Below are 18,659 nucleotides of genomic sequence, written 5' to 3' on the forward strand. Positions count from 1 at the left end.
TCGCGTTGGTAATCTCGCCAAACTCCACCAGAACAGCCCTTTCGTGGTACTCTCTTTTTGCTCCCTTACAAGCTTATTTGTGTTTAGAGTGTAATCTCGTCCAACTCCACCAGAAGGGCCCTTTCGTTGCAGTGGATGCGTGCACGTCGGTCGGCGCTCTGTCCACGCTTCTGCGTACCGGACACATTCGCCCATCTAGACCCCGAGGCTACGCATTTCGGTCTCGCTGCTTGCACTCCTCCCCTCTTTCTTCCTCTCACCCGCTCGTTCGGAAAACGCTTAGCGGACGAGAGCACAACGATTATGCACCAGCAGCACCGGAACGCGTGAGCTCCACTGGCGCAAAAGCGTCTGTTGTCCCTGTCTCTCTCGCTTTCAGCAATCGCTGTAGTTATTTCGGCGCGGCTTTGAGCGGGAGAGGAGGAAGGAGAGTGTGGGGAATGCCGCGCTCGCGGTCGGATTATGCATTCAGCCTTAGCACGCGTGAGCTTCGATTGTGCCGAGCTGAAGGCGCCTCTGGCGCTGGACGCTCATTAATTACGTCGTCGTTCCGCTCGCTGCATTGCGAGGGGGGTGGGCTTTCGCTCGCTGGAGCATCTCTGAAATGCGGGTGCCATCTTCCCCGACGACCGGGAGATGGATGGAGCTGCAAGAAAATGAGCTCGACGCCGAAGTTACGCTCGGGCATCCTCGCGGTTCTGGTCTGTTGCGAATGGCTCTGCCAGCTGGCTCTGCGCACTGGCTGCGCGTGGTGTCTCGAAGTTGAAACTCTGGCCTACGACTGAAAAGTGGGTGGGTGGTGGGGTGGAGCCGAATTGAGTATCTCCATTTTTGCGTCTTTCATGAGCTTCAGTGAAGCTGCGTGAATGGTTTTGGAACTAACGATGCGTCCCGTCGTGCTTGTGATTCATGGCGACGATGATGATGACGATGACAGTCGGCTGTTCGCAAAAGTGCGCAGAGAAGTTGTAAAGCGCATCCGCGGTCGCAGTAGGTCGAAATTAAGAACATTCAAAGGCACGCAACTTCGCGAATATTTCTTCAGCCAAGTTGGCTCGCTGATATTGGCTGAATCTTCTTGCATCAACGTATCAGTGAAACTTGCTCGACGCTGATGTGTATATTTGATGAAATGATGTTTGTCAAACTAGATTCCGCAGGCATGAGCACGAAACCGTGAGGGACACCGCGGCAACTGCTAGATAGATGGATTTATTGAAAGGAAAGGCAGAGAGGTTGGCCGGAATGATTAAAATGTGGTCTGATACTCTGCACTGGAGAAGGGGAAGGGGCGAAAAAAGAAGGTCATGATGGGTGACGATTTGGGAGAAGGCATGTGAAATATATATACAGGCACAGTAGCTTGCTTTACAAGCGCGAATCAAGTCTGGTGGTGCACAAAAAAAAACGGCAAAGAGCCCGCACTGCCTGGACACCCTTCCCCTTGTCCTGCCAAGCGCCCAGCAGCTGTTCCTCCGACAGAGGCCTCTTGTCCAAACGCTTCAAGGAAGCGGCTAGCACACTTCTTTCACACGCATACGCTGGGCACACGAATAATATATGATTCACAGTCTCAGGGATGCCACAAGTTGAACATTCCTGGTGAATCCACCTGTCCATTTAAATGCAAGTACCTGCGCGTGAAAGCCACGTTTAAACAACTGCAATCTGTATACAGTGCGTACATTTAAGAAAAAAAAACGCCATGGCGTTTGCGAGCATGGTAGATGAAGGTCAACTCTTTGCAGTTTACTCTGGTCTTCACCTAAATGTCGAAACATTTTGGTATTGCTTTCGACTCTAACTCGCTGTGCGCCTGTTAACGTTACCGCTGTGCGTTCTCTAGACTCTTTTCTATAGCTGCTCGCACTCTCTTCAGTTATATCTACCAAATGCCGTTTCGGAAAATTTCGGAGGTCAGTTAATCCATAATTCGACAGCACGCTTCTAGAGCGCGCACTCTTTCTCTCATGGTCAGTCACTCTCCTGAAAGCAGCCCATCGTTCAGCTCAGTCTGCGATGCAGACGTTATTATCGCCTCCAGCTGCTGCAAGCGTGTTGCGATGCAACGCATGAAAATATAAGTGGGAAGAAAGGGTTTGTTAACGAAGTCTGCGACGTGTAAGCAACTGTAATTCCCCTACTACATGAACAGCAGCAGCTGGTACTTTTTTTTTTTTTTTTTTTTTTGTCTCGCGGAATATTGCGGCGTATGCCATGGGAAATTGCCCGTTCTCCCCTAACGAAGCACCCTGCGGTTGTTGCAGCTCGATCATCTGCGAACTTAATCGCGTTGTCCTGGTTGCGTACCTTGGTGGCTGGAGGGCATCGCTTCTCTTTGCACGGCCGAGGCCGATGCAGTGATCACTCATGCGCACCAGCCTCGATGCTTTCCGGCCATCACGTCGAATGCGAGCTTCGTGGGCAAATTTGTGGGGTCGTGGGCTAACACTCGTTGATTATCATGGTAATGCAAGACTAAAACAGACTGGCGCAGCGTACTGTAACAATCCATGCGTGTACACTGTGTGTTTTTAGGTTTATGGAAGATGTTCTTGAGGGGGAAGGAAGGGACTTGGGGGGGACATAATGTGTGTTTTTTAATTGTCTGGGAAATAGGAATCAAAGCTTTTTTTTCTCGTGCCAAATTTTTTTTCTTGCACGGACATGGCGACCAAAGTAACAACAACAAAAAATATATCCAACTTTTTAATTTCCTTCCCAGAACGAACCAGTAACGATGATTATCGCACTGCTCGGAACATAGGGGTGCCAGGCCTAGGAAATATATCTTGGTAGTGTAGCTTGGTTGAAATTGCATGGGAACAGGTGGGCTTGCGACAACAGTTGAGGTACAAACATGATTAAGGTAGTGGTGTTCGTTACCACCGCTGCTGGTTCATGATTCTATATAAACAATATGAAAGAGAGTTTCGTGAAAGCAGTCAAAGTAATCTCTAGTACGAATTAGGGGGAATGGTCATAGAACTGCTGCTTTCGGGTTTATAATACGCTGCAGGTAGTGTGCTTTTAGCTGACAGCCAGACAGATTTACTAATTCTAGTGAATACCTAAGGATGCGAAGGTAACGCAGTAGGCTTTACTCCCAGTGCACTTAACTCACACTTTATTGCATTCAACGGTTGCAGTAATCAGCTCCCACACTTAAAGGCCGTAAGGTACCCAGGCTGACAGAATACAAAGATTTTGAGTTATATGTGAACGAAGGAAAGGTATACGTGTGTAAAGCAGTGAACGACTGTTGAGGCTGAAGTGCGAAGAAATGCTATGATACACTATGTTCTATACATGGCGCCAGTTTCACCGGCGAGGAACTATAGTAACCGCGGAGAGAATAACGTGCAGGACGATCAAGCAGAGTGGTCGAACTATTTTGCGAAATGACAATCACCGAGACTTGGCCCCCCTTCCTCGCCTTCCGTTCATAGGCAGGAAACGCTGTCGCTGAATATATCTGGTTCTCTTTGCAGCAGCGTGCTCGAGATAGATGGCTCGCGGTAGGAATGCGGTGTGTGAGAACAAGTCACAGCTAAGGTTCGCTAGCCCTGTAGCCTTGCCGTGTGTCGTCCGCATCGTGCAAATCATTGTGGCTTCTGAATGTGTCAATATAACGAAGAAGAAGAAGAAGAAGAAGAAGAACACCTAGCGCAGTGTAGCTTTCGCTATAAAATTTCTAGGTGTTACCTTTGATAACGATCTTTCATGGGCCTCACTCGTTCAACACTATACGATCAAAGTCTCCTCATACGTGTCTATAGTTTGTATGCTCTCAAGAACCAGATAAGGCTGATCTACAGATTCTTTATTAAGACTTGGAGGGCTACGGAGTAATGTCGACCACCTGGGGATCTTTAACGTGCGCTGACATCGCACAGCGCACGGACGCCTCTTCGTTTCGCCTCCATCGAAACGCAGCTTCCAAGGTCGGGTTCGAACCCGGGCATTCCGGACAGTAGTCGGGCGTCTTACCACTGTACCACCCCGGCGGGGCTGGCTTCTGAAAAGAAAATTTTTTTATGCCTTGGGAATCGACGAGCAACAGTAAAACTGCCAATGCGTTTGGGAGCTCTGGAGCATGGTATTCCTGAGAAGTGAGCGAGCAGTTTTGGGCAGTGCTGACTTCAATGAACTATACGCTTGCCCATCGAAGGCTGCTGTGTTCTTGGAAATCATATTATGGTTGCGTTGTTGGACATCGCATTAGCGGTTCTCTGGCACTCGTGTTGAGCGGCGAAGGCTTGGAGGCCCACTTGCGATCTCCGAGGCCTTCTCAGTGAATTCCTCGTCGCTTTTCAATTGGTTTCTCAATACCAATTGTTGCGGCACTGAACGGAAGAAAAAAGCGCAATATGTAGATAAAATTGTTTAATTTATTTGTTTTGACGCGTCGCTAATTCACACGAGGCTGCGTATGCAAACAAGCACAGTGTCGTAGAATGCAAACCGGGTTTCTTTCTTCTTGTCTGCCGCAGGTTGCCTGTCCATCCTCGAGCACGTTGCCGAGCCGCCTCTGGTGTCCAACTGCTCGGCGGCCGTGCTACGCTGCCGCCTGGACACCGCGGGCCCCAACATCGAAGTCTGGTGGACGTTCCACGGGGAGAACGCCTCCAAACTACCCAACGTCGTCCTTGTGCCGCCGCCCAGCCGCGAAGCCAAGGCGGCCTCACTCCACTCCTCGACTTCCGTCGCGCCTCCGCTGACGACGACACCGCTGACGACCACAGCGGCGCCAGTAACGAGCACACCGTCCAACGCGACAACAGCATCCGCGGCGGCGTCCAACGCTACCACTTCGGTTGCGCCGCACAACTCGACATCTTCCCCGCCTCCTAACGGGACTTCGACCGAACCGCCTTTGCTGCTGACAACGCCGGCTGGTGGCGACGTCTTCTCGGGGGAAGAGGCCGAGAACGTCACGACCGCGCCGGCGGGGACCACGCTGTCCGGCAGCAGCGGCGAAGCGGCGTCGTCTTCCGAGGTCGAGGCTTCGTCTCCGTCGACAGTCGAGGACGAGGAGCAGTCCTCTGTGTGGACGCTGCAGCTCAACTGTCCCACGCTCGAGCACGCCGGAAGCTACGCCTGCTACGCGCTCTCGCGAAACGCCAGCGAGTTCATCTACAAGAAGGAAGCGTCCCTCGACGTCTATGGTGAGTCCTGTCTCCCTATCTTCGTTCCTCCTCAACAGCGTAGGTTTGCTTAAAAGGTGACGGCGTATTCTGAAGTGTCTTGAAGCGAAAGCTTCACTACGCCACCTATGGTCAAGGTCAGCGGGGGCTTCCATTTGGCCTTCATTTGACCCTCAAGGAGCAGGAGGACACGAGCTGTTGGAGGTTTAAATGTCCACGGAGGAAAATATGACTGATACTATAACATTTCCTTTCCTTATAAACCAACACATAACCGTCAGCGGGAGCTAGCCTTTGACCTTCATGAAGCCACATGGAAGTTTGGCTTTAAATACTTTCTCCTCCTATCCCCAAAATATCGGCCGCTTGACCTTCAAAAAGGTGACGTGACCTTCACCTGATAAATTGTGGGTGTCCATCTAAAAGTATACTGCGCCTTCCTTTTTCCAAAACCTGGATTATAGAAAAAAAATTCATTTCGATGGAGGCGAAACGAAGTGGCGTCCGTGTTCTGTGCGATGTCAGCGCACGTTAAAGATCCCCAGGTGGTCGAAATTACTCCGTAGCCCTCCACTACGGCTCCTCTTTCTCTCTTTCCACTTTCATTCCCACCTTCCTTCCTTCCCTTACGGCGCGGTTCGGGTGTCCACAGAGCAAGTGTGACAGTTACTGCGCCTTTTTCTTCCTGTGAACCAATTTATTTAGAAAAAAAATTCAGGGGGAGCACTTCAAGGGGCCTTTTTGGCCGCCACGCTGCGATCTTTGGAATGCCACTGATTCCTTGAGAGAGAAAAGAGAGACTGCCGGACACAATTGCATTGCCATCATTGTCACTTTCATCACTGTCACTATCCTCATCATCACTAAATGCCTTTAACCGTCTCTGCGAAACATTTAAGAAAAATAGTGATAGTCAGAGACAAACCGCGCAGAAGACACACACTGGCAAGCACTTGTGTCTGTGTCGTCTTTCTCGTGGTTAGTGTGCGCACAAACGTTTTACGAGATCGAGATGTACCAATTCGTTCGAAGAGAATCTTCAGTGCCAGCGTAATTAGGCAGATTCACATTCCAGAAGGCTTGTGCAACTCGTAGTTGGCTCGAGCTAATTGATTAAGGGTAAATGTACCTCGTGGAGGCATGTGCGCAGTTGTCTCAGTGCGGAAACGCTTCTTCGAGGGGGTGGGGTTGCTGTGGGACCACGAAAGTAACTATAAAAGTGTTGACAATGGACAAGCGGTATATCGTTGAACGTTGCGGCTTTCCGGGCCAAACTGCTTTCCACTCCTTCTTCAAACTTTCTCCTGCGCCATCCATCCCGCTTTTTCTATAGATATGTGTTGTGGCATTGGCATCGAAGCTGATAATGTTTCGATAGACCTCCTTATTTCGCTCTCGGGATGGCGAACGTGACACATTTTCATATACAACCTCCATGACATAGGAAGAGTGCACTGAAAAATTTACTGCTGCAGCAAGGCATCATCATCATCAGCCTGACTATACCCAGTGCAGGGCGAAGGCCTCTCCCACATTTCTCCAATTAACCCGGTTCTGTGCTAGCTGCATCTACTTGACCCCTGTGAACTTCTTAACCTCATCCGCCCACCTAACTTTCTGCCGCCCCCTGCTACACTTTCCTTCCATTGGAATCCAGTTTATTGCCCTAAGCGACCATCGGTTATCCTCTCTTGGCACTACATGTCCTGCACATGCCCATTTCTTCTTCTTGATTTCCACTAGAATATCAGTAACTTGAGTTATTTCTCTGACCACTCTGCACGCGTCCTATCTCTTAATGTTACCCCTGCCATTTTTCGTTCCATAGCCTTTTGGGTTATCCTCAACTTAAGTAGAACCCTCTTGGTTAGCCTCCACGTTTCAGCCCCATAGGTGAGTACAGGCAAGACGCAACTGTTGTATACTTTCCTCTTGAGCGATGCCGGTAAGCAGATCTAGGCATAGCAGCTAGGCATAGCCTGTATCAATACTAAGGCCAATACCGCGAATTTGCTGTTGTTGTTTTTTCGTTTGCACCCTTCACTGTTCCTATTCTTACTGACACGCCGGTGCAGTGGCGGTAACACTAGAGAGCACTTAGGCCACGTCATTGGCGATATGTTTACGACAGGCTCGAGAACGGGAAGGCCTCGCCGAACTTGTATACGCGCTGTCCGCTGTCACCTAATTCTGGAGATACAGAACTCAAGAAGCGTGCACTCTTGGCACCTGCGAACAGGCTGAAGGAGTGCAGTCTGAACACGCATGAAACAGGCACAGGCCCGAGGGAATGCTGCCGCATAATATATACGCCCGCATGACGGCGCTGCTTCATGACGTGCGGCGAGTCGCAATTACCTCTCGTAAGTGCTTTGCGCAACTGCCTGCACGCATGCTTTCATATTTGCCCCTAACTCTCTGCCCCTTCACCGCAACCTGCGCGAGAAACTTGCTTGCGGGTGTTAAGGCCGGCGTGGAAGAGCAGAGGGCGGGAAGATGCTCACGTTAGCGGCCGTCGGTGTCGGTCCAGCCACCAAACCCGACGACGTCGTCTCCGACGGCCCCCCGCGCCCAACAGCACCCTTGGGGATCGTTGGTGCCCCGGAGTCCGTTGGCGCCTCGGCGCCTTCTGTCCTTCCTCGTCCTCAACAGCCCCTCCTCTTCCTCTCGTTCCCCTCTTCTTCCCGTCCCTACCGTGTGGCGCCACAGCACTTGCGCGCAGTGTTCTCTCATTGCAGCGCTTCAGGGGAGCTGTACGGTTTGTGTGGTTGGCTTTCGTCATGCGTGCTTATACGTTGGGGTAGAGGTATTCGAGTCAAAGGAAGGCGGGAGAGAACACTTTATTAGCGCGCTGTCGATGAATACTGCTAAGTATGTCAGAGAAGCGTGCTTTGAGTTTCTTTCTAAATAGATATTTAAATGCGCGCTCGATCCTGTTTATTGCTATTCTAAAAAAACCCGCTACAGAAATAAAGGTAAACATCATCCCCGAGCGTTTTCAGTTAATCATTTCATTTTTCGGTTTTGTACCTCGTTGTTGGCGCCTAATGGGAAGTATTATAAACAGCCAGACGACGTTGGCTATCTTATGTTAAGTGCATGTCTCATACTTGAAGTAAAAAAAAAAATGGCGATGAAAAAGAGAACTTGTGTCTGTTGTAAATGGTTACGTCGAATGACATGAATTGAAAAGTTAATAAAACTGTGCATAATAAAATATGGAAAACAAACAGGGTCACGCATGCGCCCTCGTTCCATTATCTTGCAGAGGAACCAGTGCGACCGAAAAAGCTGTTGTTGGAATGGCCAGAACTCGAGAGTTCCGGTCGATTCTGGACATCCGAGCAACCTGCAGCTTTTTTGCTCGCATTATTTTGCAATATGCCGGAACGCGGGCGCGTCGTGACCCACCTTGTTCCTAATTTCTCGCTCTGTGTAGTTTCATTAACTTTTCAGTTCGCGTCAGGGGACGTGGTCGCTTATAGTCTGACTAAGCTTGGTGCCGTCCTTGGCAAGACTGACGCACTACACAGGACTGCATCAGCCTTGCCAAGGATGGCACCAGGCTTAGTCGGCCTTTGTGAACTATGGAATGAGCGCACGGGAAATTATGCATGTTTTAGCTTCTCTGTAGGTATATGCATGTTTCAGCTTATCTGCACTGCAGTCATGCTGCGAAGTAAAACAGAATTGTAACGCCTTGCCCATTCAGCCTTACACAGATGTGTAAGCGAAAGCTCTTAAACAGTGCTGAGATTGCCTCGCTGGGACATTGCAAGATTACTAGGGGCGAGCGATACGAAGAGAGTATGTTTATTTGCATGAGTCCTTTGTGACAAGCTACCATTCTAATTTGTCATACAACCTAACGCCTCGCAAGGGTTCCAGGTATACGCAATCTGAATTCATCCACCCTTGTTTCATATGTGGCCACTTTTTAGCATAGGCCTTATTGAATTGTCTTTCATTAAGCTGCAGATGAGCGAGGAAGTATTCTGCTACGATTTACTTTACGACCGGGACGTAGTTTCGCCCCCTTGGAACAGTGCCCGTATGAAAACATGTTTTGTTTAAATTTGCTCGGGCGACTCTACGTCTGGAGTGCTCGCTCGTCGGCGCCATTCTTAACGCCCAGGGCCTCAGAGATCACCGACGTCTTGTCATCTACTATACACCCTATTACATAACTGAACAGTAGATGCACAGGAATTGCTTTTGGTCTCTGTCAAAAAAAAAAAAAATATATATGCTTATATTGTTCGAAGTATTCACCTGAATGCTTGACGTTATTAACACACATGGCCTCAGAAATCACCGACGTCTTGCCATCCACTATACGCGCTGCTACACAACTGAACGAAATATGCGCCGGAATCGCTCTCCGTCTGTCTCAATAAATAAAACAAAATTATTCCTATAATATTCGATTTATTCACCTGAATGCTTAACTTTATTAAACTGATGCCATTCCTTACGCGCACGAGTTCCCCTTCGCAGGCAGCTATCTTTTTGTGGCATATCTGCCTTTTAGTCGGCGTTGACGCCTCGGCTGTTCTGCGCATGCGCTTAACCAGGGAGGAGATTTTGGTACCAGCGGACCTAGGGCGCAGCTCTTCAACGCGCGCCACACATACCACCAGGAATCTGTGACCTTGTTGCTAAAATGCGCCTCGTCTGTGCGAAAAATAGAGACTTGCTGAATCATTAATACTTTTTCACTCTACACGCTCGACTTTAACAAATTTTCGCTTTCTTTACGACACCCCGCGCACATTCGTCCCCCACGCCTTGCCGACATCTCATGGTGGAAGGACCGCTTGTTTCTCTTGGTGCTCTTGCAGTTGTTGGTTGCGCCTTGTGTTCCAAACTTCGTGGAGAGTTTTCTTCGTGAACAGAAGCTATCAGAGGACCGTGCCGTAGCCTCGACTGCGCTGCACGGGTGTTTTGAGACGGGAGCGTCGGGAGGGCGGGTGCGCGCGCACGTGGGGAGACGGGTCATTCTGGCTGGCGATACCACGCCATATTTATGGGCCCCGGGTGGTGTGGCTACGGTGTAAATCTCGTGCGCGTGCTTAGCAGGGCACCCTCTAGGGAAAAGCCGTCCGTAAGCCTCGATGCGTTCGCCCATCGCCCTAGATCACCCGCTGACAGCGTCGGGTCTTCTTCCAGAAGCGAAGACTAAAGCAGAAGCGCCTTTTAATTTCAACCCATCTCGCGCGCTTGGTAACGTACAACGCGGTACTTGGCACTTGGGTCGTCCGGTCAGAGGCACAGAGCGCCCTGTGTTTTAAGGGGAACGGCAGATTAAACGGGACAAAGACTTTAAGTTGACGAAATGCTGCATCAGTTGATAGAAATAAGTCAGAGACAGTGAGGGCTATAGTGAGTATTCTAAACAGCTCAGATAAGATTAAATAACGGGAATAATTTAAAGATTTCCTAACATATATTTTTTACCTTCCTCTCATCCTCTTGAGTGGCTAACGGGTTGAAACAAAGGGACTCACAATACAAGTGAATGCCGTTTACCACCTCCTCTGTGCACTGGTGAGGCCGTCTTGTGAATGACACCCGCATGTAGCCTTGTATCTACACACAATAGTCTAGAAGCTCTCTTTTGACGCGGACGTGAACGCGCGCGCGTAAGTGCGCGAGCAAGCGTGTGATATAGGAAATGGGTCCCAAGTGGAAGCGCAGTTTTCTCCACCAGTCTGCCGCGTGTTGCACGCGCCATGGTGCAGTAAGCGAGATGGGAAGCAAAACGCCCACGCGAGAAGACGTGAAAGAAACGGCGCTGTTGCGAGATAGTGAGCCGTGCGTAGCGACGTCTTTTCCACACAGCGCATTTCCCCTTTTCCCTCCCTTTGTATATGCATATGAAATGTGCGCAACGGTACCGTAAACCGGTACCGTATATCCAGCAGAAAAACAGTTTTCGCCCATAAAGGATGAGCGCCGCCGCTGACTGTAATCAAGATGAGTGTTGCCGTCTCGCCGTCTCCGGAACTCCGCGTTTTCGCCTTTCGTTCGCGGCTCTATCTGTATATATATTTTTTTTTCTTCTGTTCAACTATCTGGTTAGCATCATCCTGGCGTAGCGCAACTTGGCGGTTTGCGGAGACAGGCTCGGCCCAGTGCGGATTCAGCCAGCCGTCTCGCGCGCTCCGTCGTTCCCGTCTGTTTCCTCTAAACGTCCCCGTTCTCCTCCCGCTCCATCGGTCTACTCCAGCGAGCAAAAAGACCCCCCCCCCCCCCCCCCCCCCCCCCCGAGGCAGACTGGAGCACAGCGCCATCTGGCGGTGACTAACCAAGAAGAGGCGCTCGTTGAAAAAATGGGCTACCCCGCTCATTCGCGGGTTTTCGGTGACATGTTTCTTTTGCTTGGGCCATTAAGCTGCCGACGTTTGCTCCCGCGCTGCGCCTTTGTGTCTTTTCTTTTCTCTGGCGCCCGCGGCCTTGGTCCCTCGTGTGTGCCCCCGAGTCCTTTGTTCCCTACGCGGCAGATTTAGCTCGGGCCAATCTATTAGGAACAGAGGGGTAGTTATCTGTCCACCCCTTTTATCTGCCTCCAACATTTCTTTGCCTCATCTTCCTCTTTTACTCACATGGCCCTGTCTGCGCTCTGCTGCTCTTACACGTTCCGTTGTGGTTGCCGCCACCTAGAAAAAGCATTTTTTGTCGCCCCTTCTCTAAGCTGCGCGTTCTGCGTTAGACAAGAAAAGAAAAAAAAAAACAAGAGCAAGACGAGCGAACATCGGCACCCCGAATTGAGCAAGAACCTCGGAGGGCTTTATTTGCTTGGACATTCATTCGTCTTGCCTCCCGGCGGGCCTGTAGAAAAGATAGACACGTGTTACGCAAGCGCGCGTTTGGCTGTCTCCGTTGCGAATGCGCTGGTGTTGATGTTGGAAGCGTATCTCGTCCCATACATAGGTCGTGTTAGAATAGTCAGCCTTTCTGCCGCGACGGCTGTATGGGGTCTATCCCGGGGGCAAAACTACGTCTCGATCGTGTGGTAAACCATAGCACAATACTTCCTCATTCATCCGCTACTCAATGGGAGACCGTTTTGTTAAGCCTATTCTGCGAAATGGGAGCGTATAAGTACCATGTCGGATGTTTTCATGTAGTACATGGCATGTGTGGTCATGTAGAGGTAGATGCTCTGAGTTTGGAGATTACGAAAACTGGGTGATTCCGGTAAGGTACTGCGCTTTTTCAGTTTATATTTTATTTTATTTATTTATTTTTTATTTTTTTTTAGCCCTCTGCCCTCTTGCGCCGCGAAATGTCCAGGTCATCGAGTTTTTTGGTGTTCTGTGTCCGCCCTCGAGTTTTTTGGTGTTCTGTGTCCGCCCTTCAAAGAAAAAAAAAAAGAGGGGGGGGGGGGGGGGGGGGGGCTACATTATTTTCGTTAAAACAGTGTTAAAACGCTTAGCGCCGCGACTTGTATTTTTTGAAAGAGTAACTCGTTTTAGCCGTGCCGCAGTGCCTCGAGGGATAAGTAGCTCTTCTATTGAGCCGAGATATTCCGGGTTTTTCGATGGAGTCAATGCACATTAAAGAAACCCGAATGGTCGAAGATATCCGGCGACCTCCACTACGGCGCCCTTCGTTGCCCGAGTCGCTTTGAGGCGTCAAACCCCACGCACCATATCAATGCGTCCGGCTTTAACAATTTGATCCGAGGTTTCCTTCTAGCTGCCAGGCAGAGCTCGATTAATTAGAGCACATTGATGCATGACCTGGACTATGGTTAGCCGGCAAGTTCGGTACGATGGGCGCTATGCTTACATGTAACACTAAGTAGCAGGACTGCCGAACGCAGCACTTTTGTTAATACATATTGACTGTTCTACTACAACGACTGCTCTTGGTAATAAAAATTAATGCTATTTAAATTTGACCGCTGATCTCTCATATAGGAAGCCGTCGAGCTGTGTGACACGAAAGCGGTCGTAATGCTTGCCGTGCCAGACGTCTCTCAGACCTTGCCTCATCCGGGGTGAAGGCGGAAATTACGCGTGTCGAGAATCTGCGAACGACAGCAAAGGCGCCTGGAGGGTCGGAAACGGACCCACGACCTTTCCGTGAAGCACGTGGGTAGCTTTCAGGGCCCAAGCCAGGGGACGGAGTGCCGGATGTCTGGACGATGAGGATCACCTTTCGTCATAAGTGTCATCCTTGGCGATGAGAGATGCCATCCTTGACAGCCACACAGTGCACGTCTCGTTGTCACCTTCGTCGGATCGAATGCTTTTTTTATTTCTTCAGACACGGCGACGGGATTCTTTCTCTCTTTATATTCGGCTTCCCTTCCACGTCGCCACCGGCGGTCACGTCTCTAAGCGATGAAGACGGGCCTCGTCAGTGTCATTTTCCCGTTTCTTTTCATTAAGAATATTTTTTTTTTCAGGAAGTTTTAAGTGAATTGATTATTCCCGTGACGCGCTAATCGTTATGTTGCTCCTGGAACAGCAGCACCTGTCGTCACATTAGCAGCATACCTTCTTATTTTCTCGCTCTTTCCTTCTAGCGAATATTTTTTCTCCACCCACGTTTTCCTCGCTCCGTTTCATGTAACGTAATCGCATTGTTATCCTCGGCTCTGCGCTTTTCTTCTTTCTCTAGCCTTCGCTCGCTTCTGACGCCGTCGCCAAGAACCGGTGACCCGTCGACCTCTCCTCTGCGCCCCTTCTTTGAGACGTCAGTCAAGTCACGTCCAAAAGCGGCAGCTTTCAGCCGAGCCTCCTCAATTTCTAATGGCACATTCTTTCCCCGCACGAATTTCTCCCTAGACGTATATATCCACCCACCAGGGGAGGCGCCGCATTGCGCCGCAACCGGGCGAAGAATACGCGCGCGCGTACTTTATGTTCTCGCGCATTTGACCCCGGAAATTGGCTTTCGTTCGTCTTTGCATAATGGAATTTTAAGCAGAGTGCACGTGCTCCCTCCCCTTGCCGTTACGTTTTGCTCTTTCCCTCTGCTTGTCCTAGCTATTCGTCGCACCACTTTGCAGTTCTGTTTTTGTGTCTTTAAGTTTTGCTCTTTCCCTCTTCTTGTCCCTAGCTATTCGTCGCACCACTTTGCAGTTCTGTTTTTGTGTCTGTTTCTCCTGGGAGTTGCTTTCTTTTTCCGTCTTCACGCGCCTTTGCCGATGTCTGTATTTTAAGGAATGGCGACGTATTTTCTTTCTTTCAAGGCGGAAGAGACTGCTTCCCTTGACGTCACTGTGTTTCCCAGCGAGCCTGGGGAAAACGCTCCGTTTCTCCCCTGACATTCTTTTACACCGTATGTACGGGTGTGGGTAGATATGCGTGGGGGAAGGGAGAAGGGGCGTAGAATGCAGAAAATTAAACGTTTCGCGAATGACTTCGTCCTCGAGCGAAAATAGGGCGATTGGTGTTACAGGAGTTGCTCATGCCTGAAAAACGTTAGGCATGACGCGAATTTGTCGTCGCGCGAAGACAGCGCGTTCGCCACTACCTCTGTGGCCGGAAATTGGACTCGGTGAATTTTTAAGCGCGGGCCGCTTTTCTTTTGCTTCTGTTATCTTTTTCGACTGCCGGCTTTCTCGTTCCCACCAGTTGCGCCTAGTAGCTGTTGTCGCTGAATTCGCGGGGATATTCTCTTCCCTCTTCCCACTTTGAGCGCGAAACTTGTTCCAGTCTGCTACACCGACACGCAGTCGGCTTTCTCGCGCTAGTTGAGGCCTACTTTCAAACGCATATGCACCTATGTTCTATATGCAAATAAGTAGTATTCTGAAGTTCCGCCATCACTGATGACTCCTCACTCTGCGTAATCCTTTTATGTTTTCCTTTTCCACCATTCCATTCATTCTCGATCATCGCTTGCGTTTTTATTACGATCATTTTTTTTTTTTTTTTTTTTTGCGTTTGCTTGCGCATGGTATTATCTTCTCTGCATTGCACTGTCTTGTATCGCATTCAGCCCGCCACTCGTTCTGTTGTCTGCGTTCAGACCTTGGCTTGGCTTTGATTGTCGCATTTCTAGCCCCGTTCGTTCCGCGGCCTCCAGTCCGTTTGCACCGCAGTGTTTGCGTTTCCGGGGGCTACGCTGCATTAAAAATATTATAACGCATGCACGACCGCAAGCGTAAATCGACTGCCGTTACTTTATTACCTTATATTGTACGGCGCAAATTCCTAGCTATAGAGACCAAAAATGTTTTTTTTTTTTTTATTTATTATTGCTCGTACCCTTCAGCACGTACCCTTCTTTCTGTAATCCATCTTTCGTTCTTTCCTTCTTTACCTGTCCCTCCCTTGCTTCGTCTTTCCCTCATTTACCCTTCGCGTTTTTTTTTTATTTATTTCGTTATTTTATCACTACTTTCTTTACTCATTTAGTCGGTTGATTTCCTTTGTTCTTTTTGTTTTCTTTCTTTTTCCCACCGCCTCTGGGATTCTGGATTCGGAGAGCTGAAGAATTCCTCTCCGACGTCCCGCTGCCCCTCTAATCTGTCGGCCGTCTCCGGTGTGCTGATATATGCCATGTTTGCCTACGTGCTTCGCTCGCAATTATTGCTTTCGGCCCCGGGGGGGGGGTCGTTTTCTCTCTGCGTCGAAGTATGCGTCTCTTGATCGTACGTGCGCCTGGGCATGCGCAGTCGGCACTGCTGCTGTCTCAAGTGCTTGCGAATGCCGCTTTCGATCCTTGTCTCGCTGCCTGAAGCTCGCCGTAACGTATTTGCGAGTGAACAGGTTAATGAAATTTGACGAGCGCCTTCAAGGGCCCCCGGCTGCGTTTCTCAATTAATTCGCCGTTGGGGGCTCGCACCTAATAACGTTTCAGGCGATGTAACGCGATGAAACGGCTGAGACGAAAGAAAAAAGTATATATGTAAAAAAGTAGAGCCTAGGCATCAAGACGGTAGCCGATCGGTTGGCCAAATGTCATGTAATTAGGTCTAGGTGCGGCGGCCCCGATTAATTTTTTTTCTTGTTGGCGATGCTGTATCGTCAAATTGGGTTCATGAGGAGCACTTGTACATTTTTGTTTTTAAAACGAAATTGACTCCACTTTTTCATTGCGGTGGAATTGAAAGATGTGCGAACACTAGGCGTTAAAGCACGCCAGAGTGGCGTTCGAGTTTACGAGGCATGTCGTAAGTTACTGGCGTGACGAAGTGTTGAACGTAACAGAAAAGAAAAAAAAAAAAAACAGGAAGGACTCCTTGATATTATGTAGATTTTTTTTGCAGAATTTATCTTTGCCTGACAATCGGATGATTGCTCAAGGTTTTGGCCGTTCTTATGATTGGCTGTGCGGTCTGCCCGGGTTTAAATTATGCACGATGTTTCACCTGAGACCCTCAGTAGTTTTTAAACACAGAGTTTTTTATTTAGAAGAGCGTTTTCATTGGCATAGATTTGACAGCACGGCAGTGCAAAAAAAAAAGAAAAAAAAAACAATACAGCTAAGGCGTGTTAAATATAGCGGGTTGTCTAGGTAGTTTTGAATAGTTAACTTTTAAACGATTACGGTTGGTTCATACGGCTCGGTTAGCGTGATTTTATATGCCGAGTGGTGGACTACCTAAAAGCTATCGCTTATTACCCGTAAAGGCACAGCTTAATATCAAACTTTTTTTTTTTTTTCGCAAAACTGCTTCGTGCAAATTCTTTTTTATTAATGCACATTATTGCTTGAAGACTAAGCTCTTGTCTAAGAAGGAACGCACTGTCACACCCAGCACCGACCTGCTAACAAACCAAGTGCACCAGGTTTATTTTCCAGTCCGCAAGTGTGCACCAGCTCGACTGGGATCTGCCGCGAGTCGGCGCTGTGTCCGAGCCCTTCTAGACCCACCGTTGCGCGCAGTGTTCGATCTTCGTCGAACGCAGCCTCGGCATGCTCCGATGAGCTGTCTTGTCATACTCTACGCAACCCATCCACTTTTGTCAGGGGCTGCGTGTCCCCAAAACTGCGCGATTTAAAGTTCTTCCGCGCGAGACGAGCAAGACCGGAATCGTCAAAATCAAACCGGAAAATCAGACCGACGCTGATGCCTGCTTCCCCACGTGTACAACCTGTCATGGTTGCAGTAGTCCGTGACGTTCCTAGCTGTTCCCTTCCTGCTCGGCCCTTGTCTTTCCGCTGCTTTCTTCGCGGGTTTTCCAGTTGGGCGACCTGGTCGTTTCTTTTGCTTGTGGGCGAGGTTGCGCAGCGGGGACAATCTTTTCTCCCTGATCACCTCGTTTTCGCTTCATTGCCTTTTAAAGCGCTCCCCGTACTTCTCCCGCCCATCTTTTGCCATTGTCTATGTTGTTACAGCCCAATAATCGAGTTTCTCGATACAGAATACCTTTTGTCTTGTGCCAATTTTAATGTCCGTGATGGTTTCGACTTCTCTTGTGCCCTGGCAGCAGCCGGCGTTTCACTTGTTTTGCTTTATTTTGCCTTTTTTGTGCTTTGTCTCCTGGTACATTCTGTTTTCTGTTGAACTTAGCTTTCTTTACAGGAATTCCTTTCTTTTCATTTCGTTATTTTTCCTTTTTTTTTTTCACGAAATCGATAATTTAAATTGCATTCTATCACTCTCATCCTCGCCTAGTTTTTTTTTTTTTTTCTGTGCGTCGCTTTTGACTCTCGAATATTGGTCCATTGCTTATGCTGTTTTTCCCGCGGTAATTCACTCTTCCGTCGCCCTTTTCCCCGCGAATTTACTACTTTTGCAAGCGTGTGTTTGCTTTCAGGGACTTCTTATCTCTCCGCCTTCCAGTCTCTTTTAGTCTCTTTGTCCTCAGCGCTGCGGCCTTAGCAAAGAATACTTTAGTTCAGGTTCAATTATTTTTGAGTCAGTTTCGACCTTTCTTTCCATTTCGGTGTCGTTGCAGCACATGTGTTAGGTGCGATTGCCTTTCAGGAGCCATTAGGAGTCGGTGCTAGTCTGAGTAGCAGAGACAGTAGGGCGTTTCACGCTTCAAAGCTTTGTAAAAATAAGGACAGTTTCTATCACCCTCCGAGGGTCAAGGGAGGGGCTAAAAATGCTATGCATGTCGAGGAACTCTTCCGCAAGAGATCATGTTTACGAAATCAGATTTTGCGCGATTAAAGAAGTGCACTGAAACGGGATTCAGAAGCAGTGTACTATATACTTTTACACATGTGCTTAGTAGCGCCGTGAGTGGCAATAGGCTTTCAGTTCCTTATCCCAAGGCTGCGGATTCGATCCCTGCCACAGCGGTTACATGTCAGTTAAAGGGCCACTGTCCAGGGAAGGCCCTTTTAAGCAAAGGAGCCCAGTGTTTCGATCAGGTACGGGAGATAGTCTGTGCAAAATGCTACAGTGACACGCGCGCCGCAAAGCAACGAAAATACAAATCAAAGCTCTCTCATGCTGTCCTTTGGGAAGCCAGCTTCCCCGTTTCCTGCGCTGGCCCGACGGGCCACAATAATGACGTACGTACCGCGAACGATGTCCATTGGTCCGTCTCGCTGACTGACGGGAGAAGAATGGGCGTCTACCGCTCGCTGCGCGCT

General features: G+C 49.2%; 1 protein-coding gene across 1 annotated transcript in view; it reads left to right on the plus strand.

Moving 5' to 3' along the window:
• Positions 1-884: 884 nt before the first annotated feature.
• The window catches only part of LOC146182322 (tyrosine-protein phosphatase 69D-like), an 87,944-nt gene continuing 70,169 nt past the window's right edge, over positions 885-18,659 (plus strand). Inside the window, exons 1-2 of the mRNA XM_084575929.1 lie at positions 885-990; positions 4,494-5,168. Coding sequence (XP_084432055.1) covers positions 885-990; positions 4,494-5,168 — 781 coding nt within the window. The remainder of the gene's footprint in view (positions 991-4,493; positions 5,169-18,659) is intronic.

The sequence above is a fragment of the Amblyomma maculatum genome, chromosome 8 (assembly GCF_055883805.1).
Source record: "Amblyomma maculatum isolate TAMU_Amacu chromosome 8, ASM5588380v1, whole genome shotgun sequence".
NCBI lineage: Eukaryota > Metazoa > Arthropoda > Arachnida > Ixodida > Ixodidae > Amblyomma > Amblyomma maculatum.